Source organism: Mus caroli, unplaced genomic scaffold (assembly GCF_978045245.1).
Source record: "Mus caroli unplaced genomic scaffold, Mus_caroli_1 scaffold_2, whole genome shotgun sequence".
NCBI lineage: Eukaryota > Metazoa > Chordata > Mammalia > Rodentia > Muridae > Mus > Mus caroli.
The window spans coordinates 162,075,816-162,103,616 of record NW_028227257.1 but is presented as its reverse complement, the minus strand read 5'-3'; the positions used below and the strand labels follow the sequence as shown (position 1 = coordinate 162,103,616).

The 27,801-nt window shown below is 40.6% G+C and overlaps 1 protein-coding gene across 1 annotated transcript in view; it reads left to right on the top strand.

The window, feature by feature from the left end:
* Spag6 (sperm associated antigen 6) overlaps positions 1 to 23,601 on the top strand; it is a 51,317-nt gene extending 27,716 nt beyond the window's left edge. Inside the window, exons 5-11 of the mRNA XM_021154982.3 lie at positions 4,992 to 5,197; positions 6,060 to 6,233; positions 7,183 to 7,335; positions 11,000 to 11,191; positions 16,731 to 16,847; positions 19,432 to 19,577; positions 23,321 to 23,601. Of these exons, the coding sequence (XP_021010641.1) occupies positions 4,992 to 5,197; positions 6,060 to 6,233; positions 7,183 to 7,335; positions 11,000 to 11,191; positions 16,731 to 16,847; positions 19,432 to 19,577; positions 23,321 to 23,390 (1,058 nt within the window). The 3' untranslated portion in view covers positions 23,391 to 23,601. The remainder of the gene's footprint in view (positions 1 to 4,991; positions 5,198 to 6,059; positions 6,234 to 7,182; positions 7,336 to 10,999; positions 11,192 to 16,730; positions 16,848 to 19,431; positions 19,578 to 23,320) is intronic.
* The last annotated feature ends 4,200 nt before the right edge of the window (positions 23,602 to 27,801 follow it).

Sequence of the window (27,801 nt, the reverse complement as noted above, 5' to 3'; positions counted from 1 at the left end):
CAGTTTGAAGCCTAATCTCAGGTGGATGTTTTATTTGGCAGCATTATGCTGTACCATACAGCGTTCCTTAAAAAAAGATGATCACACTTAAAGGTCAAGGCACTCCAGTTTAGAATGGCCTGACAACAGCCTGTCTATATTCTCACACAGTCAGTCACACAGAGCTAAGGTTGGGAACTGCCGTCCCTCATAGATAGTGGCTTCCTCTTCGCCATTGCTCCCAAGTGCCCTGCTTTCCATACTTCTCCGGGCTTTATGTTTTCAAGTTGTTTTGCCTGGGTCCTATAGCCATTGCATTTACCACCTTTGGTCCAAATAGACAACTTTTTTTTTTTTGGTTTTTTGAGACAGGGTTTCTCTGTATAGCCCTGGCTGTCCTGGAACTCACTCTGTAGACCAGGCTGCCCTTGAACTCAGAAATCTACCTGCCTCTGCTCCCAAATGCTGGGATTAAAGGTGTGAGCCACCACGCTAATAGACAACGTCTTAATGCATAGTTAAGAAGTGAGATTAAGGGCTGAGTGTGTATCTTCTGGCTCATCAAAACTGGTAGGAAAGAACAGCTTGTTTCTAAGTTAAATACACAAAATTAGAGATTTGAAGCTAGGGTCCTGTGCTGGCTGCTTTTATGTCAACTCGACACAAGCTAGAGTTATCTCAAAGGAGGGAAGCTCAGCTGAGAAAATGCCTCCATAAGATCCAGATACAGGACACTTTCTTAACTAAAGGGGGTCCAGGCCATTGTGGGTGGTACCATCTTTGGTTTTGTGGTCTTGGGTTCTATAAGAAAGCAGGATGAAGAAGCCATGATGGACAAGCCTTTAAACACAACTCCTTCATGGCCTCAACTCCTGCCTCCAGGTTCCTGCTCTGAGTTCCTGTCCTGACTTTCTTTAATGATAAATAATGATATGGAAGTATTAGCAAAAATAAATCCTTTCCTCTCTAAGACAGTTCATAGATGAGCAGGAACATAAAGTGTTTGTTTGTTTGTTGTTTTGTTCTGTTTTTGAGGCATGGTCTCTCTATGTAGCCCTGGCTGTCCTGGAACTCACTGTGTAGACCAGGCTGGTTTCAAAGTCACAGAGATCCACTTGCCTCTGCCTTCCAAGAGCTGGGATTAAAGAAAGGTATGTGCCACTAGGCTTGGCAGGAAGTGTTTGTTTTCATTTGTCTGATTACCTGACTGAATATATTTTTTCAATTTCATATAATAACTTGCAAATCCAATAAAATTACATTTTGCATATTCATTATATTTTCATTATCTATTCAGTTGATGGACTTCCAGGCTGATTCCATTTCCTAGCTATTATGAATAGAATGTCAATAAACACAGGATTTCATGTAGCCTAGGCTAGCCTCAAACTTGCTACAGAGCTGAGGGTGACCTTGGACTAACTACCTTCCCAAATCCGCATCACAGAAGTGCACCACCATACCAATAAGATATATACATAATAATGTTATTATACTGTTATGTATTATTATATTATATAGTTACATATTATATAATTGTTATATAATATATGTTACATCATAATTATATAGTAATATATAATAGAATATTGTTTATAAATTAATTTTAAAGATTAATTTAACATTTAAGATGAGCCTAAGATATTTTCAAGTACTGAAGATAAACTTCTTGGCTACTCTTAAAAAATTGATTTTTTTTTTTTTGAGATAAGGTTTTACTATGTAGCCCTGTCTGACCTAGAACTCACTATGTAGATGAGGCTAGTCTAGAATGCACAGAGCTTTGCCTGCCTCTTGCCTGTTGAGTTCTGGGGTTAAAGGCATTCCCTAGCACACTCAAACTACTTGTTTATTTTTGAAACCATCTTCAGTGAGCATCTCTGTACTGATCATTGCCTTCATAAGCATGCTAACTTAAGCCAAAAGCTGGGTTCTAAAATAGTTTTGAAATGAGCTCCCTGAGGAGAGATGGCTCAGTAGTTACTGACTGCTCTTTCAAAGGACCCAGGTTTGAGTCCTAGTAACTCCAGTTCCAAGTGATGTGACATTTCTTCCTGGTCTCCTTTGGCACCTGGTGTGAATACAGTACACTGACATACATGCAGGCCAGACACCCACACACAAAATAAACAAAACGAGCTTTCTGGCATTTCTCATAGGAGAAGTTCTAGATGTACATAGTTTCGGAATGTTTGGTTCTCACTGCTTTTCTTTTGTAGAGTAGACCAGCAAAGGAAAAGGAGGGGCGGGAGAGGAGGGGGTAGGTGGGAAGTGCTTCCTGGAATGAAGCTTCTGGGTCCCTTGATGTGCCACAGACCCAAGGTCTGGCCCGACTCTGAGCTTGTAGTGGTCTTTTCCTGCATTCACCTGGAGCAAGTTCTAGTCTAGAACAAGGATTGAATTCTGCTCTGCTTCCTCCAAATCCAGCCAGGGTTCCAGCTGGCAGTAAGCACTCTCTGAACACCTGACACATACTGCAAGCATAGGAGAGGCAAGAATTGTAGATCTGGGTGGTTTTAGCTGTTGGTTGCTGAGCATTGACCATGGGGACTTAAGAAATAAGAACTTTTAAAAGAAATTTATGTCAGAAGACATAAAGTTCAGAGTCAGGGCAATTCCAAGCTGGGCGGTGTCATGGAGAACCCAGAATTTGTTTGTTTGTTTGTTTGTTTGACCCCAGCACCATGGGATATACACACTTGTTGTCTGCCAGGCCTAGTGCAGGCCCTTGGAAACTTCCTCATCTTGCAAATCTTTCTCCAGGGACCTTCCAGTCTCCTCATATTTAACAGCACTGATTTCAGAGGTTGCAGAGCAGTTTGGGGGAGCTAGGTAGCTTTTTAGGACAGTCTGCTTTATTACTAACGGTTCACCGTTTGGGTTGTCACCCCAACATTTCAATGTGAAAATAGGCATAAATCTAACATAGATGCTTTGTAGAAAGAACCTTGAGTTTTTGCTGTCAATGGCTTATTTACTTAGCTGGGGATTGCTTAATATTTCCATTAAAGAGTTGAATTATACTGTATGCTCATTACTCCTATAACCGTGAGAGTGAAAACTCAGAAGTGGATTAATCTTTCCACCTTCTGTAGATAAGCATCTGGCCTGTTGCCTTAGTTTCTTTTCTGTTTCTGTGAAAAAATGTGAGGGAGAAAGGGTTTATTCAAGGCTCCCAGTTCCTGGTTCCAAGCATCCCAGCAGGGCAGTCACAGTGACAGGAACTTGAGAGAACTGTCCATGTTACACCCACAGTCAAGAGCAGAGAGGAATGAATGAGGTCATTTGGGGTGGTGCTCACTTTGCAGACTCAGTTGTCTTATAGTGCCCAGGATCCCTGTGCTGAGGGAATGGGACTGTCTGCCATCAAACCAGGTCTTCCCACACCAAGTAACTTAATCAAGACAATCCGTTTCAGACATCCTCAGAGGCTAGCCTTAATCTAAACAAACCTTCACCAGCTCTTGGAGCTCTGCTCCTGGGTGTCAAGTTGACAGGATTTACCCTCATGCCCACTAAATTCCGGTAGACACATACCAATGGATATTACCATAAACACCCGTATAATCTGGGTCAGGCTGAATCCCTCAGGAACCTATTAATTAACAGGAAATTTGAGTGTTATGTTTAGAAATGACACACACCGCACTTTACATTGTCTTCATCTCCCTTGGGTGGGTGGGTATGGGAGAGAAATGGGGATTGGCTTCTGTGCCTGCTGCCCTGTCCATCTTCTGGTTGATGCAACAGCAGGCCAGAGACACTTCTGAGGAACATACTACATTGCCATGTGATATCCAAATCTTTCTGATATTATATTTGAAAAAAAATCCTTTTATTTCGGGTTTTTTGAGATTGTATATAAGCTTCCTATTTATATCATATAACACCAGGTCTTTTTTTAAAAATTAAAACATTTGCTAATGAATGTACTATTAATTTGTAGAAGTATGTCACAGGTTCCAGAGTTAAATGAGCCTGCCATATAATAACCTTCCATTAATACCTGTTTAGTGAGAGAATAAATAAAATGTTTATACATTATTGAATCTTCTAAGATAATTATGATAATTTTTTTGAGACAGGATTTCTCTGTGTAACCCTGGCTGTCCTGGAACTCACTCTGTGGACCAGGCTGGCTTACAACTCAGAAATCCACCTGCCTCTGCCTCCCAAGTGCTGGGATTAATTAGAATGTGTCATGGGATGGAGCTTTCCTCTTCTCAGATGGCACTTGCTGAGGGTACATTTTAAGGTTCTGCTTAATATCTTTCATTCTTTGAAGTGTAACGTTATTATTTTCTTGTTGCTATTCTTGGACTTGTAAGTAAATCAGCATTCTATTTGTTCATTCTCTGTATAGCATGGTTAAGATAAATATGCCCCTTTATCTTAATAGTAGTATTAATACGAAAGTATGCTGATAAGTTGTAAACTTCATTTTTGAAAGTATTTTAGAATACAATGAAAAGGCAGCCTTTTATTTTGTATAAAGTATTTTTGAAAATATTTTCAAAGTATTAGAAGATGAAAGGAATTTAACAATAGACACTATTGGTCCACGAGTCATGCTAATGGATACTCACATAAATAGCACAAAATACTGCCTCATTAGTGTGGTTGGTAAATTTTTGGTACTTTAATTTTCTCTGTTATTGTAAACCATGCATAAAATGCTTGCCTATTGAGAAGTGCAGAATTGCCAGCGCTTAAACAGCTGACATCTGCTTACTCTCTTAAAAAAAAAAAAAAAAAGAATAACAAGCCATTTCAGCCTAATCTACCTCAAATGTGTTCATGTAAATGGAGGTCCATCTATTGACCTGTGTTCTTTTCAGCTCAGGATTGGCCCGCATGGTTTATGAAACCAGAAAGGCTGATTTGAAATGCAGATGTCGAGAGAGTGAAGTGCACCCTCCCCTTTTTTCTTTGCTGTATCTGTCAGGGTGAAGGATGGCTTGCACAAGGGTCAGTCACCCATACTCACTTAATTACTTTTCTTGGACCCACAGAACTGTCACAAGCTGTGGTGGATGCGGGAGCTGTTCCTCTTTTAGTCCTCTGTATCCAGGAGCCGGAGACTGCTTTGAAAAGGATCGCTGCCTCGGCCCTCAGTGATATTTCAAAGCATTCACCAGAGTTAGCACAGACGGTGGTGGATGTAGGAGCTATTGCTCACTTAGCCCAGATGATCCTCAACCCTGATGAGAAACTGAAGGTATTTACAACTGAGGTCCAGAGATGACAGACAAGCCAGTGCTCTAAAAATCCAAGACAATGAAGATGTGTAACAGACTAGTGTTATAAGGAAAAACAATTAGCAAATACCATGGGACGCAGACATGAATATATCATGTTTTGGGTCTTTTAACATGGAAATAATGCTTTGGGTGTCACATTTAAGATGTTATTTAGAAATCTGTGTGCAATGATGAAGATTCCAGGTAGCATTGGTATTAACATTAATAATTAAAATAAGGCATTGGCCTGCCCCAAATAACTCAGTTGGGATAGTCTTGGACTGAAAACAGGGCCGAAAGGTTTTCTAGCCCATCACTAGAACATTTGAATTTCTTATGAAAATGGCCATGCTTATCAGTCCTCCGGTAGCTTTCTAAATTTACCAGTTATACGGCTACATATGGATAGTTCTTAAAATATTAACACTAGCTAAGCAGATGGGAAGTTATTTCAGATGGTACCAACAGCATGCCATAAAGACATTAATTCTGCTTGTTATTGTATTACATACCACACATATCAAATTAGCAACCTAAGTATGTGATTAAGAAGGGATATTTACCTAAAGGCCCTACATTTTAATTACATGTAAAAGGTTTTAAAGTACTCAGAGACCTAATGGAAAAATCTAAAAAAAAAAAAAAAAAAAAAAAAATGGAGTTTGTGACTAAGATATGAAAGTCCAACAGCTCAGAAATCTTAGCTTGTGCTAAATATCTATGTTGCTTTGTTTTCTGATAAAGAACTTAGACTATTATAAAGCTAAGGTACATCTGAGCTCTGAGGTGGACTAGTGGATCTGTAACATTTTGCTTCACTTTATATTTTTTGCTTATTAGCAACAGGTCCTCTCAGCTCTGAGTCACATCGCGAAGCACTCTGTGGACCTGGCAGAGATGGTTGTGGAGGCAGAGATTTTCCCAGTTGTTCTCACCTGTCTGAAGGACAAAGACGACTTCGTGAAGAAGAACGCTTGTACTTTGATTAGAGAGATCGCAAAACATACACCAGAGGTAAGAGCAAAGCAAACCCAAACAAAACACAGGCCTCAAGACGAAGTTAAATTCAGTTTGGTTTTTTAAATTAACTGCAGTTTGTCTATGAAGCCTGAGCTTGCTCGGTGCAGACTAATGAGGCCACTGCTCCTCGTCCTCAGCACTGCAGGCATTTTGGATGATGTGACTGTAGGTGGTAGAGTGGATGCTCACCAGCGTTCCTTGATGACATCGACACCCCTCCCCCCAGGAGACAATGAAACCTGACTCCAAATGTGGTCAAATGTTCTGTAGAGTACAAAATCACCTCCATTTGAGATCCACTGAGTTGTATTAATGACATTTGAGTTTAAAATAAAGTTTCTAATTATTGCTAGCTTTCTATTTCTGGATTGTGGGAAGACTCCAAGCCTCGATCATTCTTATCATTTTATGACAGCTGGGAGCATGGGAATGATTTTGGCTCTGTAGGTTGGGACCAACCACAGAGGCTCCCTAGCCTGCTGTGGCACTAGATAGCTAGCTGTTCTAATGTGATTTTTTTACTCTGAGTTTTTAGGTGCAAAAGAGAGACAAACCAAGCCTGTGTTGATTTTGAAGTTTCTGTTTCCTGTGTGTATTTTGACTAATCTATTTTTTATTTCATTACATGTTAAAGTAAATTTCATCCAACATCTCTACATAGTTGAGATTTTCCAGAACTGAAGTGCACTCAGCTAGTAATCACGGTCGGTGTGTGGGTAATTAGGTCAGATGTCAAGTCTGATGTCTTTGGACATTGATTCATCCTTATACTTAGACATTGTGAATGGCAACTTATTATACTTGAACATTTCTTTAATAGATGCAATGCCCTCCTAGAGTGGTATTCACCTTTACCAGGTAGTTTTAAGTACTAAACAGAGCGTGATTGAGTCATATCTAAAAGCCATCTTGTGCTGTCTGGGGTCTTGCTCTGTTCTCCCAGCTCTCACAGCTGATTGTTAATGCCGGAGGTGTGGCTGCCGTGATCGACTGCATCGGGTCCTGCAAAGGGAACATACGGCTGCCTGGCATCATGATGCTGGGTTACGTCGCTGCTCATTCTGAGAACCTGGCCATGGCGGTGATCATCTCCAAGGTTAGCTGGCGCATGCTTCGTTTCTCCTCGATTTCATGGTAGAACCATAGGCTGACACCAGGATAGCAAACATAACTGGACACAGTAAAAGAATTGCCTAAATGTGTTCAGTTGTTTTACTGCTTATGTATGTCAGCGTTTATTACTATGTTTTCGGGGGGGGGGGAATCTTTGACAAAAGGTGTGAGTTGTAAAATATGTAAAGCTTTCTATATCTAATATTGAATTTTTATTGAGTATTACTGTAATCTCTCTTTAATTATAATGTAAATGTATATCTTGAAGGACTAACTGTGCATACTTAAAAACACTCTAGCTAAGAACTTCCTTTAAATGACTTCTCCATTAGTCACGTCCGTGCACCCAGAGGTCTGTGTATCCCTCCACTGCTGTCATCTGGGTCAGAAGATGGTGCTGGCTAGCTTCTGGGTCAGAAGATGGTGCTGGCTGGCTCTCTTTTCAGATGCAGCCAGGCTCTCAGAGGCTCACAGCAAGCAGCAGCACGTTTCTTGTTATGTTCTAGAAATTTATCTTTTTCTCAATTTACAGCTTTGTATGGACCCTCTCTATAGTGTAGCTGTGGCCCTTAGTAGGTACTCACAAAATGTATTGGAATACAGATATGGATTTCCTGAAGACCACTTCAAAGATTGAGTTGAGCTCACACTGTGTGCAGCAGCCCTCTAGGGGGCAGGACTCTTATCAGCATAGAAAACCTGCTCTGTTGGTTAAACAGAAATGGGGATTTTTTTCCCCTCCTTGCTAATCCTCCGAACACAAAGGAGCCCCAGATCTTGATTTTCTACCCATTCCACACGGATGCTCCCTGTACTGAGCCCTCTCTGTACTGAGTTTCTTTTGTTCTCCTGTGACTGCAGAATGACCAGGGCAGTACTGGTGCTTTTGGAGGAGTCATTAGGGATGTGCCTGGGGTTTTGATCCTTGGCTCCTTTGTCAGGAATATGCCTCATCATAATGAAGAGATGGGCTGCAGTTATCTGTGCACCCTATGTATCCTACTGAATCTGGCCAGGACTCCTTCAGTGAGGAGTGCTGCCTGGCTTTCTCTCTCACTGGCTTGGCTTTCAGTTCTTTGAGCATTAAGGTCGAGGCGGAGGTCTGAGGCAAATCACACAGCAATGAGAGGCATTTCCTCCTTGTCCTCCAAGGGGCTTCAGGGACAGCTGATAATGTCTACGATTTCTGGCTTTCTGTTGCCTCTGTGAAGCACATTGACGTTCCTGGCCTCATTTGTGCATTCACAGTTGGGGCCGGTAATGTGGAGTTTGGGGTGAAGGCAAGGACTGTCTGTTGGTCCTCTCTTCCTCAATCTTTGTCCTAAAAGCGTGGGCTGCTTACCAAGTCACTCCATCCTCACAGGATATAGAAACACGGTGAGTTTTAGGAAACTGAGCCAAAAGACAGACAGACAGACAGACAGACAGAAAAGGAAAGGGAAAGGGAAAAGGAAAAGGAAAGGGAAGGGGAAGGGAAGGGGAAGGGGTAGAGGTAGGGGTAGGGGAAGAGGAGGGGAGGGGGAGGGGAGGAAGGTGGGGAGGAAGAGGGGAGAGGAGGGGGGAGGGAGAAGAGGGAAGAGAGAGAAGAGGGAGGAGGGAGAAGAGGGAAGAGGGAGAAGAGGGAAAAGGAGGGGAAAAAGGGGGGAAGGGGGGAAAAGGGGGAAAAAGAAAGGAAAGGAGAGGAGAGGAGGGGAGGGGAGGGGAGAGGAGGGAAGAGGGGAGGGGGGAGAGGGGAGGGGGGAGAGGGGAGGGGGGAGAGGGGAGGGGGGAGAGGGGAGGGGGAGAGGGGAGGGGAGAGGGAGGGGAGAGGGAGGGAAGAGAGAGGGGAGAGAGAGGGGAGAGGGAGAGAGGGGAGAGGGAGGGGAGAGGGAAGAAAAGGAAAAGGAAAAAGGGAAAAAAGGGAAAAAGGGAAAAAGGGAAAAAAGGGGGAGAGGGGAAAAGGGAAAGTGGAAAAGGAAAAGAAAGGAGAAAGGAAAGGAAAGGAGAAAGGAAAGGAAAGGAAAGGAAAGGAAAGGAAAGGAAAGGAAAGGAAAGGAAAGGAAAGGAAAGGAAAGGAAAGGAAAGGAAAGGAAAAAGGAGGAAAGGAGAAAGGAAAGGAAAGAGGAAAGGGAAGGAAAGAGGAAAGGCAAGGCAAGGCAAGGCAAGGCAAGGCAAGGCAAGGCAAGGCTGATTAAGAGGCTCTGTGGAAGGCATGCGTGATGGTCTTGACCTTTGCCATGCAGCATTAACATGTGATACGGGTTTTCACAGTACTACATTTGAAATAATTACATTGTCTCTAATTATAAAATTATGCCTTATACAGAATCTAGAATTAAAAATTAATATGTTTATTTTATTTTTAAAGTTTACTTATTTTTATGTGCATTGGTGTTTTGCCTACAAGTATGTCTGTGTCAGATATTGGGATTAAAGACATCTGTGAGCTACTGTGTGTGCTGGGAATTGAACCCAGATCCTCTGGAAGAGCAGGCAGTGATCTTAACCACGGAGCCATCTTTCCAGCCCCCTAATATGTTTCATTTTTTTTCCCTAGATCTTTAAAATTTTCTGAGGACTTTTGATGATGTTTTTATTATTTAAACAAAATTGGAGTCTAAAACGCAAAATGCACACACATGCCACCTGTGTAACAAAAGCAATCTGGTCACATCTGGCCTGTGACAATGAGCAGAACTGTCCTTATAAAGTAGATCAAGCCGACTGGACGTGTGGGTTGTGCTTCGGGGGATATTAGTGAAGTACGGCCCATGTAAAGGCTCTTAGAGTGGATTCTTTTTTAAAAGATTTATTTATTTATTATATGTAAGTACACTGTAGCTGTCTTCAGACACTCCAGAAGAGGGCACCAGATCTTGTTACAGATGGTTGTGAGCCACCATGTGGTTGCTGGGATTTGAACTCCTGACCTTCGGAAGAGCAGTTGGGTGCTCTTACCCACTGAGCCATCTCACCAGCCCCCTAGAGTGGATTCTTGTTCATAGTCATCTGAGGTTCAGCTTGCAGTAGTTATTTTACTTTTAGATTCACTGTACTCAGGGTATGTATGTCACTGAGGGTTGAACTGAGAGCTGTCCTCAGTCCTTAACTTTTTAAAGGAAAGGAAAGTTTTTAGTTTGTCCCAGTAGAATCTGGTTTTGCCTGGTCTGAGGCATCTCTGTTGTTTGCTTAAATGGCCCTCTATTTGGGGGGTAGAAGCTAGTAGAGACATTCTTATTTAAGTTGGATTGTTACAGGTAATTAAGGTATTGTAGCTCTCATCATTCTATTGACTTAAGAAATGGCTGCCCTTGTGGTAGGGGCATTTATTGAACCATTTAGAGAGAGAGAGAGAAAGAGAGAGAGGAGAGAGGAGAGAGGAGAGGGGAGAGGGGAGAGGGGAGAGGGGAGAGGGGAGAGGGGAGAGGGGAGGGGGGAGGGGGGAAGGGGGAGGGGGGAGGGGGGAGAGGGGAGAGGAGAGAGGGGAGAGGAGGAGAGAGGAGAGGGGAGAGGAGGAGAGAGGAGAGGAGGAGAGAGGAGAGGAGGAGAGAGGAGAGGAGGAGAGAGGAGATCAAGGCTGAAATGATTTCTTTTAATGCCTGAGACACAGGGAGGACTTTAATCCCGCTCTAGATTTATAGCACTTGCTCTTTTGATCCCCACTGCAGGGTGTACCCCAGTTGTCAGACTGCCTGTCAGAAGAACCGGAAGATCATATTAAGGCTGCGGCTGCCTGGGCCCTAGGGCAGGTTGGGAGGCACACTCCAGAACATGCTCGGGCTGTCGCCATCACAAACACGTTGCCAGTGCTGCTGGCTTTGTACATGTCCCCAGAGAGCTCTGAGGACCTGCAGGTGAAAGTACGTGCTTGCTTTTAACAGGATTAGGAAGACGGGGTAGACACTGTCTCATTCTTTAAAATATGTGGTTCTAATGCATGGTTTTCCTGATGGACTGTGTCACTTTTCTCAGTCAAGCAATACAAATCTGTCAGGAGAATGGAGAATCTTATCTCTGAAACCTGGTCACCCTTGTCACCAGGGTCAGGGAGCTTTTCAAGGAAATTTTGTACAGGCAAATACTTGGATGTAAAGTGAATGTCTGGTTTTTACATTCTATATTGCTGTGGACCTTTTCTATGAAATAGGAATGGAAGAAAAACAGAATTTTTTTGAATTTGGGTTTGCTAGAGAGCATTCTATACATTTTACAGAAAGAAAAAAAACTGAGTTCAAAAGAATTTAAATTGTTTTTCAAAGATATAACTTGTTAGAAAATATTACCGAAGATATAATTTACTTTTCTTAATTTCAAGATTGTCTGATCTTTTAATTCTGTGTCTTTTTTCTTTTTGAAATGTTTAAGATTCACAAAATTAAATTTTTTTGAGTCATGCATCTTTTCAAAGGCAAATTATAAAAAAATACTACTGGCTACGAGGGTGATTTATGAAACTGGCATATTAAGTAGTGTGAACTGTTTAATTATTCTGTAATTTCAAGGAAAGAAAAATATTTTCTAGAATACATATTAGGGAAATATGGCGGTCTTTTAACTGACAAGTTAATTACAGCAAAGAGAGTAAGTCAAAGTAAGTAAGATAAGCATGGCCACTCCAGGGCTTGGAGGGTGAAGGGGATCTATCCACACTGAAGGCCATCCTCAGGACTCACATGGGGGAAGGAGAGAATCTGGCTCAGGCTAAGTGTCCACTGAGTCCCACACACTTGCTGCAGGCATAAGCTTGCACCCTCCCATACACACAAAATAAATGATAAATGTAATTACAACCCAAAACCAAATGAATAGTAGAGGGCATTGAAATCTAGTTAATGAGTGAATTAATGAAGAGTGAACCCCATTTGCTGACATGCAGCTTCGGATAACAAGGTAGAAAATTCCCTTTGCTAAGTTTTATCAAAGTGACTTTCTTTATTTGGTTATATTTACATACTAGTTTTCTGCAAATGGATTGTTCAAGTTGTGAGACTTTCCAGATCAAAGCAATGCTTACATAGAATCAGGGCTTCCCTCCCATGACCGTCGCAGTCAGATAACCTGCATAATCAATATCTGGCTGACAGAAGGAGATCCGCACTGGGCCCTCCCCAGTCTTCTCCAGTTAAGCAGGTGTCTGGTTCTTCGGCTTTCTGCTGAGAAATCCCAGACCCATTTGAGGTCTGATTTGTCCAAGGCTAGCTGATTAATAATGCAATTAACAGTACTGAGAGCTCGAGAAAACCTGGCAAAGTGGCCCTTACGTAGCATTGGATAGTTTTTACAGTGATTACAATGTATAGATCACCTTGTATAGTTTTTACTTCTAAGTGGTGTGGAGGTTAACTGGAGAACTTGAACATGCTAAGCACATAAACCCTCAGTCACTAAGCCAGCTCCCCTGCCCATAGAGTGTTTTTTTTACATGAACCACCGTGACATTAAATTGTACAAATATCCATGGAGAAAAATTAATTGAAAAAACTTATTTTAAAAGTAAGATTATCTTTTAAAATCATCCTAGGTGGTTTTATTAGGCCAAGTAATAGAAATGAAGTTTCTTTTGATACAGTATTTACTTTTGGGAAATACACAGAGCATTAAATGTAAAAAGAGAACCTTTAGTAATTTCCCTGGCAACAAAACCTTCCCAATGCTTGTTGTTCATCTGAATCACTTCTTACTGTAGGAATGTCACTCTTGTTCTTCTCCAGGGTCTCTTGGAGTGTCCAGTGAAGTCTCTCAAGCCTGTTTGATTTAACACTAGCTCACTGAGAAAATGTGTATCCAAAAGCATTAGCAGCTGTCTAGTGGCACTTCCCATTTGTTACTCTGTGGCAGCTTTCTAAGAATAAAGCTAGCTCAAGGTTCATTTTGTCTCAAAGGCATGTCAGCTTCAGTAAGCATTGGCTAATTGGTCCTAATGAGGGAGAGCCAATGAGCAACCTCTTGGAATGATGCCTGTATAGTCGCTGTTTGCTGCCCCTATGCTATTCTAATGAAGAGTGAAAAGTCTGTTATCTGACAACATCATCCAATATGTTTTCTTTAGAGCATCCCGCTGAAGTGCTTTAGCTTATGTTAACATATGAATCCTTATAAAACTGTCGAAGGCAGTAACCCCATATAGATCTCCTGTTCTCATGGTCATACTTCCCATTGCATTTTAGTAGCTTTATTGAGATATAACTTACATATCTTACCCACTTAAAGTATAAGATCCGATGGTTTTTAGTCTACTTACAGATTGTAAAATCATCACCACAAGCTGATTTTAAAAGTTTTTCCCTCCATCAATTGTCCCTCCAGATCTCTTCTGCTCCCAGGCAACTGTTAATTTTCTTCCTGTCCCTATGAGCTGATATAATATCCACGACCTTTTGTGTCTGATCTGAAGGAGTTTTGTTAGCTTGTTGTTTAATGTGGATGGCTGTCTTGCCTGCATGTAGTCTGTGTACCATGTGCACCTGGTGTCCATGGAGGCCAGGAGAGGGCTTCAGATACCCTAGAACTGGAATTGCAATCATTGTGAGCCACACGGTGGTGTGGGTGGTGGGAATTGAACCTGGGTCCTCTGGAAGAACAGCCACGATTAACTACTGAGCTGTCTTTCCAGCCCCTAACCTGACTTATAAGACTCCTCTGTAGTGCATATCAGCCTTTTGATCCTCTCTGTTGCTGGATAATATTCCATTGTTTATCATTCACCAGTTGATGAGACACTGCGCTACTTAAACTCTTTATCTATTCGCACATGTTTTCATGTGAATGTATTTTGTTTTAATTTTTAAAAACTTACCAGTAGTGTGTGTGCATGGACACATGAGCCACGGCTGTATGTGGAGATCAGAGGCCAACTCGTTGGAATCTATTCTCTCCTTCCATCTGGAGAGCAAACTCAGGCTGCTGGCTGGACTGGAGTATCAGGCATGTTTGTCATGTCTCTGAGCTGGAGGCATGCCTGCATTTCTTTTCGTTATATTTCCAGAAGTGCAATTTAAGGAACTACTGAACTGTTTTCTTTTTTTTTTTTTTTAAGATTTATTTATTTATTACATGTAAGTACACCGTTGCTGTCTTCAGCCGCACCAGAAGAGGGAGTCAGATCTCATTACGGATGGTTGTGAGCCACCATGTGGTTTCTGGGATTTGAACTCAGGACCTTTGGAAGAGCAGTCAGGTGCTCTTACCTGCTGAGCCATCTCACCAGCCCCTGAACTGTTTTCTTATATAACCAATTTTTGCACATACTTGCTAATAATAAATTTTATTTATTCATTCTATTCTTTTACTACACCTATAACTATCCCAGTGCGTACTTTTGATTTTCATTTGCTTAATGGCCAATAGTGTTGAATATATTTTCATATACTTCCTGGCTGTTTGTGGATTTAAATTTGAATTTAAATGTTCAATTTAAATTGAAAATTGGTATCGATCTCAAGGCCTTCTACATGGTAGGCAAGCCCCTGTCACTGAGCTATACTTCCAGTCCTGCCTATTTTTAAATAGGGTCATTTGAGTGTTAATTTTCACAGGTCAGAGGTAGGCAGGTAAGCAAAACCTTAAGTAACTAATAGTTCTTTCATGTAGGACAATATAGTTGATTTTCATAACATCCATTCCTATCTAAGAGGATAGTTATGAAATACGTGTATGTCTTTCAGACTAAGGAGAGGAAACTCGATGAACTTCTGAGGTTCTTAGATTTCTTTTTAGAGCCCTGGACTAATGACTTGATCAGTCACCATCCACTTGGAATGGTCTGAGTAGGAGCAGGGCTGTCTGTGAGCTACGATTGATATAATTTGCGCCATTACAGCTATTTGGCCTTGTTAGCAATAGCAGTTAAGTTAAATGTCTTGGTCTGCTAAGGTCACCATGGTCTGAAGATGATTTACAAAGGGGCAGTATAATCAGGTGTGTTGGAAACTGGAGTTTCTCTTCAATTCACACTGCTTGTGGGCTACCTTTCTCAATTCTTTAGTTGACCTATGCAGCAATGGAGGCTGTATAAGACTCCTTACTCTGGCTTCACTAAAGAAAACCTAAAATCCAAGAGATCATTTATGATAGCACAAATAGGACAAAAGTTTTGCTGACTACAGTTGTCATGTATAAAGGCCATGACATAAAATCAAAATGGTCCTTCATTTCAAGAGCATTGTCAGACACACAGTAACAAAAGCAGAAGGGCAGGCGTGCTCTGACTTCAGAGGACTCAAGGCTACCTAAGGTAGCCTGGATGCTCACCACACCCAAGATGTGGGATTCTAGAGAGAATTGGCTATGGGCAAACAAGTACATGTCATGCAAAGAAACCGCACCAGAGCTGGCCATGGCTGCAGCAGTGCTCTCTGTCACAGTGAGGCCCGTCAGCCTTGATTACAGCTGTGACAGCAATACTGTATCAGTTTGAAAGCAGGAAAAGCCAAGTGGGGAATGGAGGTAGGAATGGTACATGTGGTATTTAGGTTTTGGGAGTGATTCTCATTTGACAGTTGATTGGACAGTTGAGTAGATTCTGTTTTGCTTCTACTTGAAAATGGATCAATTTCTATCCATGAGCTATAGCAGTGTCTACAAATGCACACTGAGTAATTCACACACTAGACATTTATCAATGTGTCTATGTAAAATGAACTTGTTTAGATAGTATAGAGTACCTATACCATATATATATTATATATGGCTGTTTATACAATATGAATAGCTTTAAATAGAGAAATAATTATATATTATTGTATATATTTTGTAATAATTATAATCTTATATTGTTGATCAAAACAAATGCAATGCTTTAGTTATCTGTTTAATAGCCATAAATGTATAGATATGTATTTATTTATTCTAATACATGTTAGTTTACAGTAAATAAGTACACTTTATAGTTTTTTAACTTTGTAGATTTTTAATGTTTATTTTTATGTCTATGAGTGATCTGTTTTCATGCACCCAGAAGAGGGCATCAGGTCCCAGTACAGACGGTTGTGAGCCACCATGTGGTTCCTGGGAACTGAACTCAGGACCTCTGAAGAAGCAACTAGTACCCTTATACTTCGAGCCATTCTCCAGTCCTGCTTTATAGTTTTAATGTCATGTATATTTAAGAACTCCATAATTCACCACATAGTTAAAAGTTTAACAGAAGACAGTTGGTAAAACTGATAGTATCAGTCAAAATAGTCCCTCAGTGTTGAGAAATGGAGACCTGTGTACCCTGCCTCTCTGACTTTAAGATCCTTATAAAGGTTCTACAGGGGCTGGGGTGATGGCTCAGCTGTTAAGTTATGCAGAAAATTGTTTAAAAATGAAATAACTGTTAGAAACTGATTTCATTTTCAAATTCCATGAGACATGAGTTGCCAAGATTTTTATTTATTTTGCTTTGTATCTCAACAGAGTAAAAAGGCCATAAAGAATATCATCCAAAAATGCACCTACCTCCCAGCGCTTGAGCCGTTTCTCTATGACGCGCCTCCCAATATCCTGAAGTATGTGGCTGGGCAGTTCAGTAAGGTGAGAAGCTCTCTCATAGCCTGGGAAAAGGGAAGAACACGAACAACATCTGTGAGCTTGCTTGTTTGATTCCTTCTGTAAGGCTGGCTCTGGGCTTTACTGTTTAAGACTCAGTTCTCACCAATCTCAGTTGATACAGGTCACAGACAAATGAGCCACTTCATCCTTTGTCATGTAGTTCTCAACTTCTGTACAATATAAACAATATAGAAGGCAAGAAGAAGGTGACATGTAGGAAACCTCACTCTCTAGACGGTTTATGCTGGAACCTACCTTTTAGTAGTTTTCAGGGTCCTTTAGTCTCGCTTTTAGCATAGGAACTTCTTTAGAAAAGGAAAATGGTCTTTGAGCCACTGAAACACATTTTAGAAACTCTGTACTGGAGATGCTTTCAGTCATCTGGCACACAGTGACTTTTTATGAACAGTTTACCAAATGTAACTGGCATGCTTTATAGATCATTGCAGATTGACAGTAGTGCAGAAGGTTGAGCTGCCAGAGTGCAGAGCCAAGAAGGCAGATCTGACAGAAAAGGATGGAGAGAGCGACCATGCTACAATACTAACAGTCAGAATGGTCAAACTATACTCTGCACATCTGACGTAAAGCAGAGTCAGCAGGGACTGTGGATATGCCTCGGCTTTTAAGAATACTGCCTGTTCCTCCAACCTGGCTTCAATTCCCAGCACCCACACAGCAGCTCACAACTGCCTATAACTCCATTCCCAGGGAATCCATGGCCTCTTCTGGTCTCCATGGTCGCATGTACATGGTACACAGAATTAAGTACAAAACACTACACACATTATGAAAAATAAATTATTACCATGTAGACTGAGGCAGAGGCAGGTGGATCTCTGTATATTTGAAGCCAGCCTGATCTACACAGAGAGTTGGAGACTAGACAGGGCTGCAAATTGAGACCCTCTCAAAAATAAGCAAGCAAGCAAGCAAGCAAACAAACAAACAAAAATAAAAAACAACAAACCCAAGAAACAAATGAAAGGAGTTGGGACCTGTACAATCATGTGCTACAGTGCCTAGCCTCCTTTCTGCTGCTTCACGTTTTTTGTCTTGTTTTTGGTACTGAGGATGGCACTTAAAGCCACACACATGGCGGCTGCTCTAGCTTGGAATACAACTATAACCATATTCTAAGTTACACCTCTAGTTCTAAGGAAAGTCTTGACCCTCTAAACCTTTGATTACACATTAGACCAGATTAAGGGTACTTTCTCTATAGATGGTTGTAGAGATTAAATGAGTAGCATATGGTAAGAGTTTAGCTCAATCTAAGGAACATAAAAATACCCCAAATGAAAGCAAAAACTGTTTTTAAAAGGCAGGACATTTGGGCCTAGTGACATGACGCAGCAGGTAAATGTGTTCCCATCTCACCTGCCAATTCGCATGTGATCAGGAACCCACCTGGTGACTGGAGAGAGCCAATCCCTGCAAGTTGTCTCCTGGCTTCCATCCATGTGTTATAGCTTGTGCAACCCTCTAATATGGATAGAATGTTAAAACAACGGCCCAGGTTGGGGCTGGTGAGCTGTCTGAGTAAGCACAGACACTTGCCACCCAGGCTTCACCACAGTGCTGTCCCTGGAGCCTGTGAAGATGGAGAGAGGACCAATTTGACAGAGTTGTTTTCCGATTCCATGTGCACATTGTGGCACGTGTGCCCACCCCCAATAATAAGAAAACAAGCAAACAAAACGTCGTGTGGTTAAAGCCAACTAAAGTTTCTTCAGTTAATGAGAGAAAACAAACTCAGTCGAGTAGTCAGTTTTAATGCTATTTATTATAAACAAGGTCATTTTATTCCTGCCTCCTTCTCCCCTCTATCTCTCATTTCTCCTCCTTCATCCCCCCACCTCTATCTCCAGTGCTTTGAATCAAACCCAGGGACCTGTACATGCTTGTCAAATGTTATCATTGAACTACCTTCGTCTTTTAAAGATAGGGTGTCATTATATGGTCTGGATTGACCTTTAGTTCATAATCCGATTAGCTCATGATCCTCTGGCCTTTGTCTGCTGAGATACAGATGTATGCCACCATACCCAGCCTGTACTTTCTTAAAGGAAATACTACTCAAGCTGAGTATTAAACAGTGGGTAAGAATTAACCAGGTAAAGGGATGTTTCCTCAGTGGGAAATGCAAACGATCACATAGCTTTCACGTTCTGATGTTCTGGAGACAAAGCTTGGGGTAAAGCCTCGTGAGTCTGGAACTTGGAGATGTATTTAGGAGATGATGGGAGGGGCCCTTCTCTTCCTTGTTACCGAGCTTGCTTTCACTTCTGTGGAGAGCAGGGAGACTTCAGATCCATGCAGCTTTAGGTATGAGTAGGTCTCCACCAGCATTACTCACCACATACCTTTATTTGGTCTCTACTATATGAGGGTTAATGTACTTTGAAAAATAATGTATTTTACTTCAAATCATCACCTGTTTAAGGTATAGGTACTGACTGAAAAGTTCTCTTCTGCATTAATTCTGATACAATATAACTTTTGAAGAGAAATAACCTGACTTGGAAAAGTAAAAATTACATTTGTATCTGTTTCTATCCTCAAGGTGCTGCCACATGACAGCAAAGCTCGTAGGCTTTTTGTAACAAGTGGTGGACTTAAAAAGATCCAAGAGATAAAAGCAGAACCTGGTTCCATCCTCCAAGAGTATATCAACAACATCAACAGCTGCTACCCAGAGGAAATAGTAAGGTGAGAAAAATTGATGTTAAGCAGCTCCATATTACAAACCACTTTTTTTTTTGTTTCCATATCTGTGTCAAAATGTAGACTTTGGGGGGCTGGAGATATGGCTCAATGATAAATGCTTGGTATGTAAGCAAGAGGGCTCAAGTGTGAATCCCTACACCCATGTAGAACCTGGGCCACACATAGCCAAGGTATTAGAGGCAGATACAGCTAGAACATGGGAGCTGAAAAGCCAGCCAGATAACTGATGTCAATGTGACTGATTCACTGAGATATTCTGTCCCCAAAACCAAGGAGGTGAGTGATGTGCTTATGTCCATACACATCACATGTGCATAGAACACACACACACACAGTGCATATAACATACGTACAAAAGAAGAAAAAGGAGGGGGATGAAGAGGAGGAAGAGAAGGAGAAAGAGGAGGGGGAGGCAACTGTACATTTTGTTGTTTGAGATGATCTTGATATATAGATTAGACATTCACTAACCCTTCCCTATTAACCTCTCCTCTCAAGTACTGGGATTAGAGCCATGTGCTACTAAGCCTGGCTTGAGTTCTTTTTAGAATCTTACAATTCTATGTCTGTGTATGTGCACATGAGTACAGGTGCCCCCAGACAGATCCCCTGGACACAGGTTCCTACGTGGGTCCTTTGCAAGAGCAGTGTGTGCTTCTAACTGCTGAGCCATCTCTCCAGACCAAGTTATACATTCTTGAGAGGCTTATGAGAACTTGAAACAATTCTAATAAGCTAGTTTAAAAATATTAGTACATTAGTATATGATGTCAAAGGAGTAGTATGTCATAACATATATAAACACACATGACTAACAAAAGCTATACAACAAAACATTTTATTAAAGTTTGCCATTGTACATGGATGTGTGTGCATTTAGGAAGAATACTATTTTGTGTAATCTTAAGATAACTTTCAATTCACTGTTCTGAAAAACAAAATAAAATAAGAATGGAGAAAACAAAGGGCAAGCTAAAGGCCCCCAGGAAGGAAACACTCCATTCAGAACCCAGCTTCCTCCCAGTCTGGGCTAGGGTTCATCTGCTTACACTAAAGGCCATTTGAGATGGCTTAGCTTAGCACTGACTGTGACAGCTCCAGGGAAGGAGTTTCTCACTTAGCTGCTGTTGTTACTCTTTGAGGAACTCAGCTCCTGTGGTGTGTCAGACAGACCTAGGTTCCTATCGCAGTTTATTTCCTAAGTGACCTTGAAGACAATTATTTCATTCTTTAAGCTAGAATTTCTGTGTTTGTAAATGTTATTACCTATTTAGAATCACATGACATCATAATCAAAGGGCTTAAATGAGTTAGAGTCCAATGCAGGCAACACGTCTTATTGTCCCTTTTGGGCTCTCTCTGTTATCACTTTTTTCCTCTTGAGATTAAGTAGCATTATTAGGTAAATCAAATTTAATCTTATAATCATATTAGAGACATTATATAGTAGTACTTGGGCACTTATCTTTTGCTATTTGTTTTAATAATAAATGCATAGTAAGCAAAGTGCTCATTCCAAATTTACAAATATAAAATTATTGCAATGTATTAAAAATGCCTTTTATTGTTAAGCTGGAGTTACATAGCTTTTCCTAATAGGAAACTACTTTTAAATTCCTTACCACCATAGTAGCTGGAACGAGGTCTTTCTCATGGTAAATTAATAACTTGATATCTTTATTTATGGGTCTGTATTTTGAGACACACATGGAGTTGGTTGCAGCTATTAGGGGCTGGGCAATTCTAAGTGCCTGCTCTGTTGATGATCTGGGGATGTTTAGTCACTTCTTGGTTGCTGGGAGTCCTAGCGACTATGAAGTCTCTGAGGTCTTTGGTGAAGGACATTTGGCAATGGCAGTAAGCTTGGAAAGGAGTCTAGTAAAGCCTCAAGAATTATAGATACATCCTGATTAATATAGTGCGACTTTTAGTTTAACAATGTCCAGTAAAAATATAATATGAGCCACATGTATAATTTCCAATTTTCTGTTAGGTCACATTTAAGAAAGTAAAATGAAAGGGCAAATATGTTTTAATAATTTTTTAAGACTCCAATTATCTAACTCTTATAATTTTAACTTGTAATAAATATAAAATTAGTTATTTTACATTTGTATAATATTTTGTTACTTCTAGCATATCTTAATCCAGGTGGTAAATCTCATTGGAAATATTTGGGTTCAATTTAGATCATATGAAACTAACATGGGAAAAACAGACTCACAAATGATTCCAAAAATGTTTTGTGTTTTCCAAGAGTTGATTTGTCAGTTTTGAAGTTAAAATTTAAAATTTAGTTTCTTAAGCTTAGTAGCTATATTTCTAGTGTTCTTTAGCCCTATGTGACTAGTGGCTATCATTTTAAGGAGCACATTTTTAAAGATTTTAAAACTACCTGTCTTGTGTCCACCACATTTATGAGGAGCCAATGAAAGTGGGGTTAGCTTTAACAACTGCACTAACTCAGACTTTGAAAGACAATGGCCAGTTCCTCAATGCCAGACTAATAAGCCCACTTTGAAACTAATTTTTCAAGATTTGGTGGCTTTTTGATGATTGTTTTTTGAGACAAGGCTTGCTATGTGGCCTTAGCTGATCTGGAACTTGCTATTAGACTAGGGTGGTGTTAAACTCACAGAGATCCACCTGTCTTTACCTCCTGAGTGCTGGGAGTCAAGTCATGTGCTACCTCACATAGCTAAAATTTTATTTTTATTTAAATATGTGCATATGTATGTGTGTGCACACATGAGTGCAGGAAGAAGAACATTCTTTGTGTGTGTGTGTGTGTGTTCTGTTTGACTTTGATTATGAACAAGGGACACTATTAAAGAAAATACAGCTCTGTTTTGCCCTCCAAACTTGAGAAAGGCATAAAGATACCTAACAAAGGACAAGTTCCAGCATTAACATGTATAAGATTTTATTTGGCTTGTTTATATGTAAATGTAAATTCTTTCCACAACATATCACTATTCATATACACTATTCATATATTTAATATTTTATACTAAGTATTTTATAAGATGCTCAATTTAGAAATCTGGAAATGTAATGTATTACGGTATTATGTATGCCCAAGAAGCAATGAAGATGGTTAATTTTCTATTTTATATGAGTGTTTGTTCAATTGTTTTCCATGTGAATTATGACAGGTTCTGATCCAACTATACATTAAAACATGATTTCTAAGATAATTGAAATACAGAAGTTGATTAGCAATAAGAGACTGTATACTCTAATATATAGAAGACATTTATTAGCTGTGATCCTTAAGTCCCAGCATTCATCTGATATGATAACAAGAATGTCTCTGAAATATTACCACTGGATTGAAGGGATGCTTGGAACTATGTCCTTGGTCATAATCCTCAAGGGTTTCAGTGTCTAGTATAGCACTGCCAGCTGGGATCTCTTTCTTCATGTTCTAACTTTATGCACTAGCACTACTGGAACATATGTGAAGTTTCACTCATACAATGATTTAGTTTAAAACACGTTACATTTGTTCATGTGTGTGTGCATGTGCACCACAGCATGCATGTGGAAGTCAGCTTGTTGGGTTGCTTCTCTTTCTACTACCCATATGGGCTTCAGGGATGGACTTACCATAAGTTATTTCTCACCAGCCCCATACGTTATTTTAATAAGTTCTTTACATAGACTCTTTGGTTCCTAATGTATGAAAAATTTTCATATATTTGATAGCAAATTTTCTTTTTCAGGTACTATTCTCCTGGATACTCAGACATACTTCTGCAGAGGATCGACAGCTATCAGCCGCTTATTAACTGAACGGAGTATATTACAATACTCAGATTCACAGGAGAGTAAGGATAACAATTGTTAAAGATCTTTCTAAAATGTCTGAAACAAGTACACCCTAGCTTTCTTCGATGTGAAATGTTTTAATGTTCTCTATATTTATGTAATCCTTTAGAAATTATTAGCTCCAATGTATGAAAAGACTAGTTATAATCATTTGGATGAATAAAGAAAAACTTAAAAGGCAATACAGGGTTTTAAGGTATTTATTTTTCTACAAAACACATAAACACAACACAACACACACATCCTTGCGACTGGATGTAAATGAGACATGCTGTTTGAAAACCTTTAGTTACGTCCTCACAGATCAAATAGGTAAGGAAACCTGACCTTGCCGGTTTCACAGAAAGACAGAAAAGAGTGTGGAGAGAGAAATGATGACTGGGGATGGGGTGGGTATGGGGGTACCAGGCCCTGAGAAAGGAGTTGTGTGTGGCCACTTAAGAGCACTGAATCAGCTCAAGAGATCTGCAGATAGTTCACCTGCCTTTTTCCTGAGAGTCTGGGAAAGCCCTCCTCTCTATTCCTGGTCTGGAACTGTTTTCTTCTTACCCTGCATGACGTTGTTTCTTGCCTTCCTGCACCCTGACAATCCAGCTCTCCATTCCCACGGAGGGGAGTGGGGGGTGTCTTGATTCCTGTTCAAGGTTGCAGATACAGAAAATATGTCCTTAGAATTCCCTTTTCCCAGGTTCACTTTCCCAACTTTCAGAATTTACGTATTCAGGGATTTAAGGTATAATTTGAGAATATTAGCAGCAGCCTCAGACTTAACACATTTCACTTAGGAAATTGTAATGGGGTCAAAGTAGAGTCCAATTGAACACTAAAGAAAGCATTGCAAAACCATTTTTTTCCCCAAATTTTCTCTACCTATCCAATACCCCTCTCACCTTAGGAACCTTTGTTTAGAGTCACATATCTTGGTTGTTATGCCTATATCTTTGGGCATGACAGGATATATCTCTTTTTAATTTATGTGTGTCAGTGTTTTATCTTCGTGTATGTCTGTGTACCAAGGGCATGCCTGGTGCCCACAGAGGCAGAAGAGGACTTCAGATGCCCGGGATTTAGAGTTACAGATGGTTGTAAGGCATCATGTAGGTTCTGGGAATTGAACTAGGTTCCTCTGGAAGAGCAAGCAGCCAGGGCTCTTAACCACTGAGCTATCTTTTACTAGCCCCTAAAGGTTTATTCCTTGAGAAGGACTTCTTCGAGGCCTGAAGAACAGAGAGGAACAGGGTAGCCCAGGAAGTTCTTACAATACGATGGTCCCTGAAAACCTGAAAGTTTCCTTCTTGGACTCCATTTATGTTTCCTCAGAGGGAAAGCACCCATTTCTTGTATTTACCTCTGCCATACAAACAGCTTTGTTGCATCTTTCAAGACTTCTTCACAACCAGCAACCAATCTCCCATCTCTTATTCCTTTTTTTTTTTTTTTTTTTTTTAACTTAGGCCAGACCAGAATACCTAGTGATTTCCTTTCTGTGGTGGCACCGAGGATGGAGCTCATGGTTATGTATGTACAATGTACACCCCTGACTTCATTCATATTTCTTAGTCCATTTTGTTTCTTTACAGCAATTTCTTAGACACATTACATAGGAGAATATAATATTTATTCCTGGTTTTGTAGCTTCCCTTTCTTTTTTCCTCCCTGTCTAGTTTGTCTTACAAAGCCATTTAAGGACCCGAGGAAATAAAGAGTAGCTTGCATCATTCTTAATTAAGAGTATTTTTAACTCTGATGTCTCAACACAGGGGAGCTGACAACACAGGATTTCAGGTTCTCTGTGACAGATTAAGAACCTGTGTGACAAATAATATAAAATACCTTGGTGTGACTCTAAGGAAGTGAAAGATCTGTATGATAAGAACTTCAAGTCTCTGAAGAAAGAAATCGAAGAAGATCTCAGAAGATGGAAAGATCTCCCATGCTCATGGATTGGCAGGATTAATATATTAAAAATGGCCGTTTTTCTGAAAGCAATCTACAGATTCAATGCAATCCCCATCAAAATTCCAACTCAATTCTTCAACGAATTAGAAACGGCAATTTGCAAATTCACCTGGAATAACAAAAAATCTAGGATAGCAAAAACTATTCTCAACAATAAAAGAATCTCTGGTGGAATCACCATGCCTGACCTCAAGCTGTATTACAGAGAAATTGTGATAAAAAAAAAAAACTGCATGGTACTGGAACAGTGACAGATAGGTAGATCAATGGAATAGAATTGAAGACCCAGAAATGAACCCATACACCTATGGTCACTTGATCATTGAAAAAAGGAGCTAAAACCATCCAGTAGAAAAAAGACAGTATTTTCAACAAATGGTGCTGGCACAACTGGTGGTTATCATGTAGAAGAATGCAAATTGATCCATTCTTATCTTCTTGTACAAAGCTCAAGTCTAAGTGGATCAAGGAACTCCACATAAAAACCAGAGACACTGAAACAGAGGAGAAAGTGGGGGAAAGCCTCAAAGATATGGGCACAGGGGGAAAATTCCTGAACAGAACAGCAATGGCTTGTGCTGTAAGATTGAGAATCGACAAATGAGACTTCATAAAGTTGCAAAGCTTCTGTAAGGCAAAAGACACTGTCAGTAAGACAAAAAGGCCACCAACAGATTGGGAAAGGATCTTTACCAATCCTAAATCTGATAGGGGACTAATATCCAATATATATAAAGACCTCAAGAAGTTGGACTCCAGAAAGTCAAATAACCCTATTAAAAAATGGGGTACAGAGCTAAACAAAGAATTCTCAACTGAGGAATACCCAATGGCTGAGAAGCACCTAAAAAATGTTCAACATCCTTAATCATCAGGGAAATGCAAATCAAAACAACTCTGAGATTCTACCTCACACTAGTCAGAATGGCAGTTCAATTCAGGTGACAGCAGATGCTGGCGAGGATGTGGAGAAAGAGGAACATTCCTCTATTGCTGGTGGGAGTGCAAGCTTGTACAACCACTCTGTAAATCAGTTTGGCGGTTCCTCAGAAAACTGGACATAGTACTACTGGCAGATCCAGCAATTCTACTCCTGGGCATATACCCAGGAGATGCTCCAACATGTAGTAAGGACACATGCTCCACTATGTTCATAGCAGCCTTATTTATAATAGCCAGAAGCTGGAAAGAACCCAGATGTCCCTCAACAAAGGAATGGACACAGAAACTGTGGTACATTTACACAATGGAGTACTACTCAGCTATTAAAACAATGAATTTATGAAATTCTTAGGCAAATATATGGATCTGGAGGATATCATCCTGAATGAGGTAACCCAATCACAAAAGAACACATGATATACACTCACTGATACGTGGATATTAGCCCAGAATCTTAGAATACCCAAGATACAATCTCCAAAACACATGAAACTCAAGAAGAAGGAAGACCAAAGTGTAGATACTTCGTTTCTTCTTAGAATGGGGGAACAAAATACCCATGGCAGGAGACTGAAGGAATGACCATCCAGAGACTGCCCCACTTGGGGATCTATCCCATAAACAACCACCAAACCCAGACACTAGGCAGATGTCAATAAGAGCGTACTGACAGGAGTCTGATATAGCTGTCTCCTGTGAGGCTCTACCAGTGCCTGGCAAATGCAGAAATGAGGTCCCCAATGAAGGAGCCAGAGAAAGTACCCATGGAGCTGAAGGGGTTTGAAGTCCCATAGGAAGAACATCAATATGAACTAATGTACCCCCAGAGCTCCTTGGAACTAAACCACCAATCAAAGAAAACACATGGTGGAACTTGTGGCTCTAGCTGCATATGTAGCAGAGGATGGCGTGCTCGGTAATCAGTGGGAAGAGAGGCCCTTGGTCCTGTGAAGGCTCTAGGCCCCAGTATAGGGGAATGCCAGGACCAGGAATGGGAGTGAGTGGGTTAGGGAGCAGGGGGAGGGAGGAGGGAATAGAGGATTTTCAGAGAGGAAACTAGGAGAGGGGATAACATTTGAAATGTAAATAAAGATAATATCTAAAAAATAAAAATAAATAATGAGAGAGAGAGAGAGAGAGAGAGAGAGAGAGAGAGAGAGAGAGAGAGAGAGAGAGAGAGAGAGAGAGAAAGCCCTGTGTGACACACACAAAGTAAGCCAACAAAACCAAGCACAGCAGCAGCAGCTCTGGGACAGACACGATGGTGACAGAAGTTAAGTTACCTCGGCTACAGTGGCTTTAGATATTGGGTGGTGAGTTTCTTCTCATTTCTTGTTACTCCATTCTACCTTGCCGTTGCACTTTTTACTTTATACATCATTTTTCCCTCATCAAGGAGTACTATAGTAGGAATAAAATAATAACTGTCCTGCCAGATGTTCCTAATTTGCTCAGATGGGATTAGGACATTTTA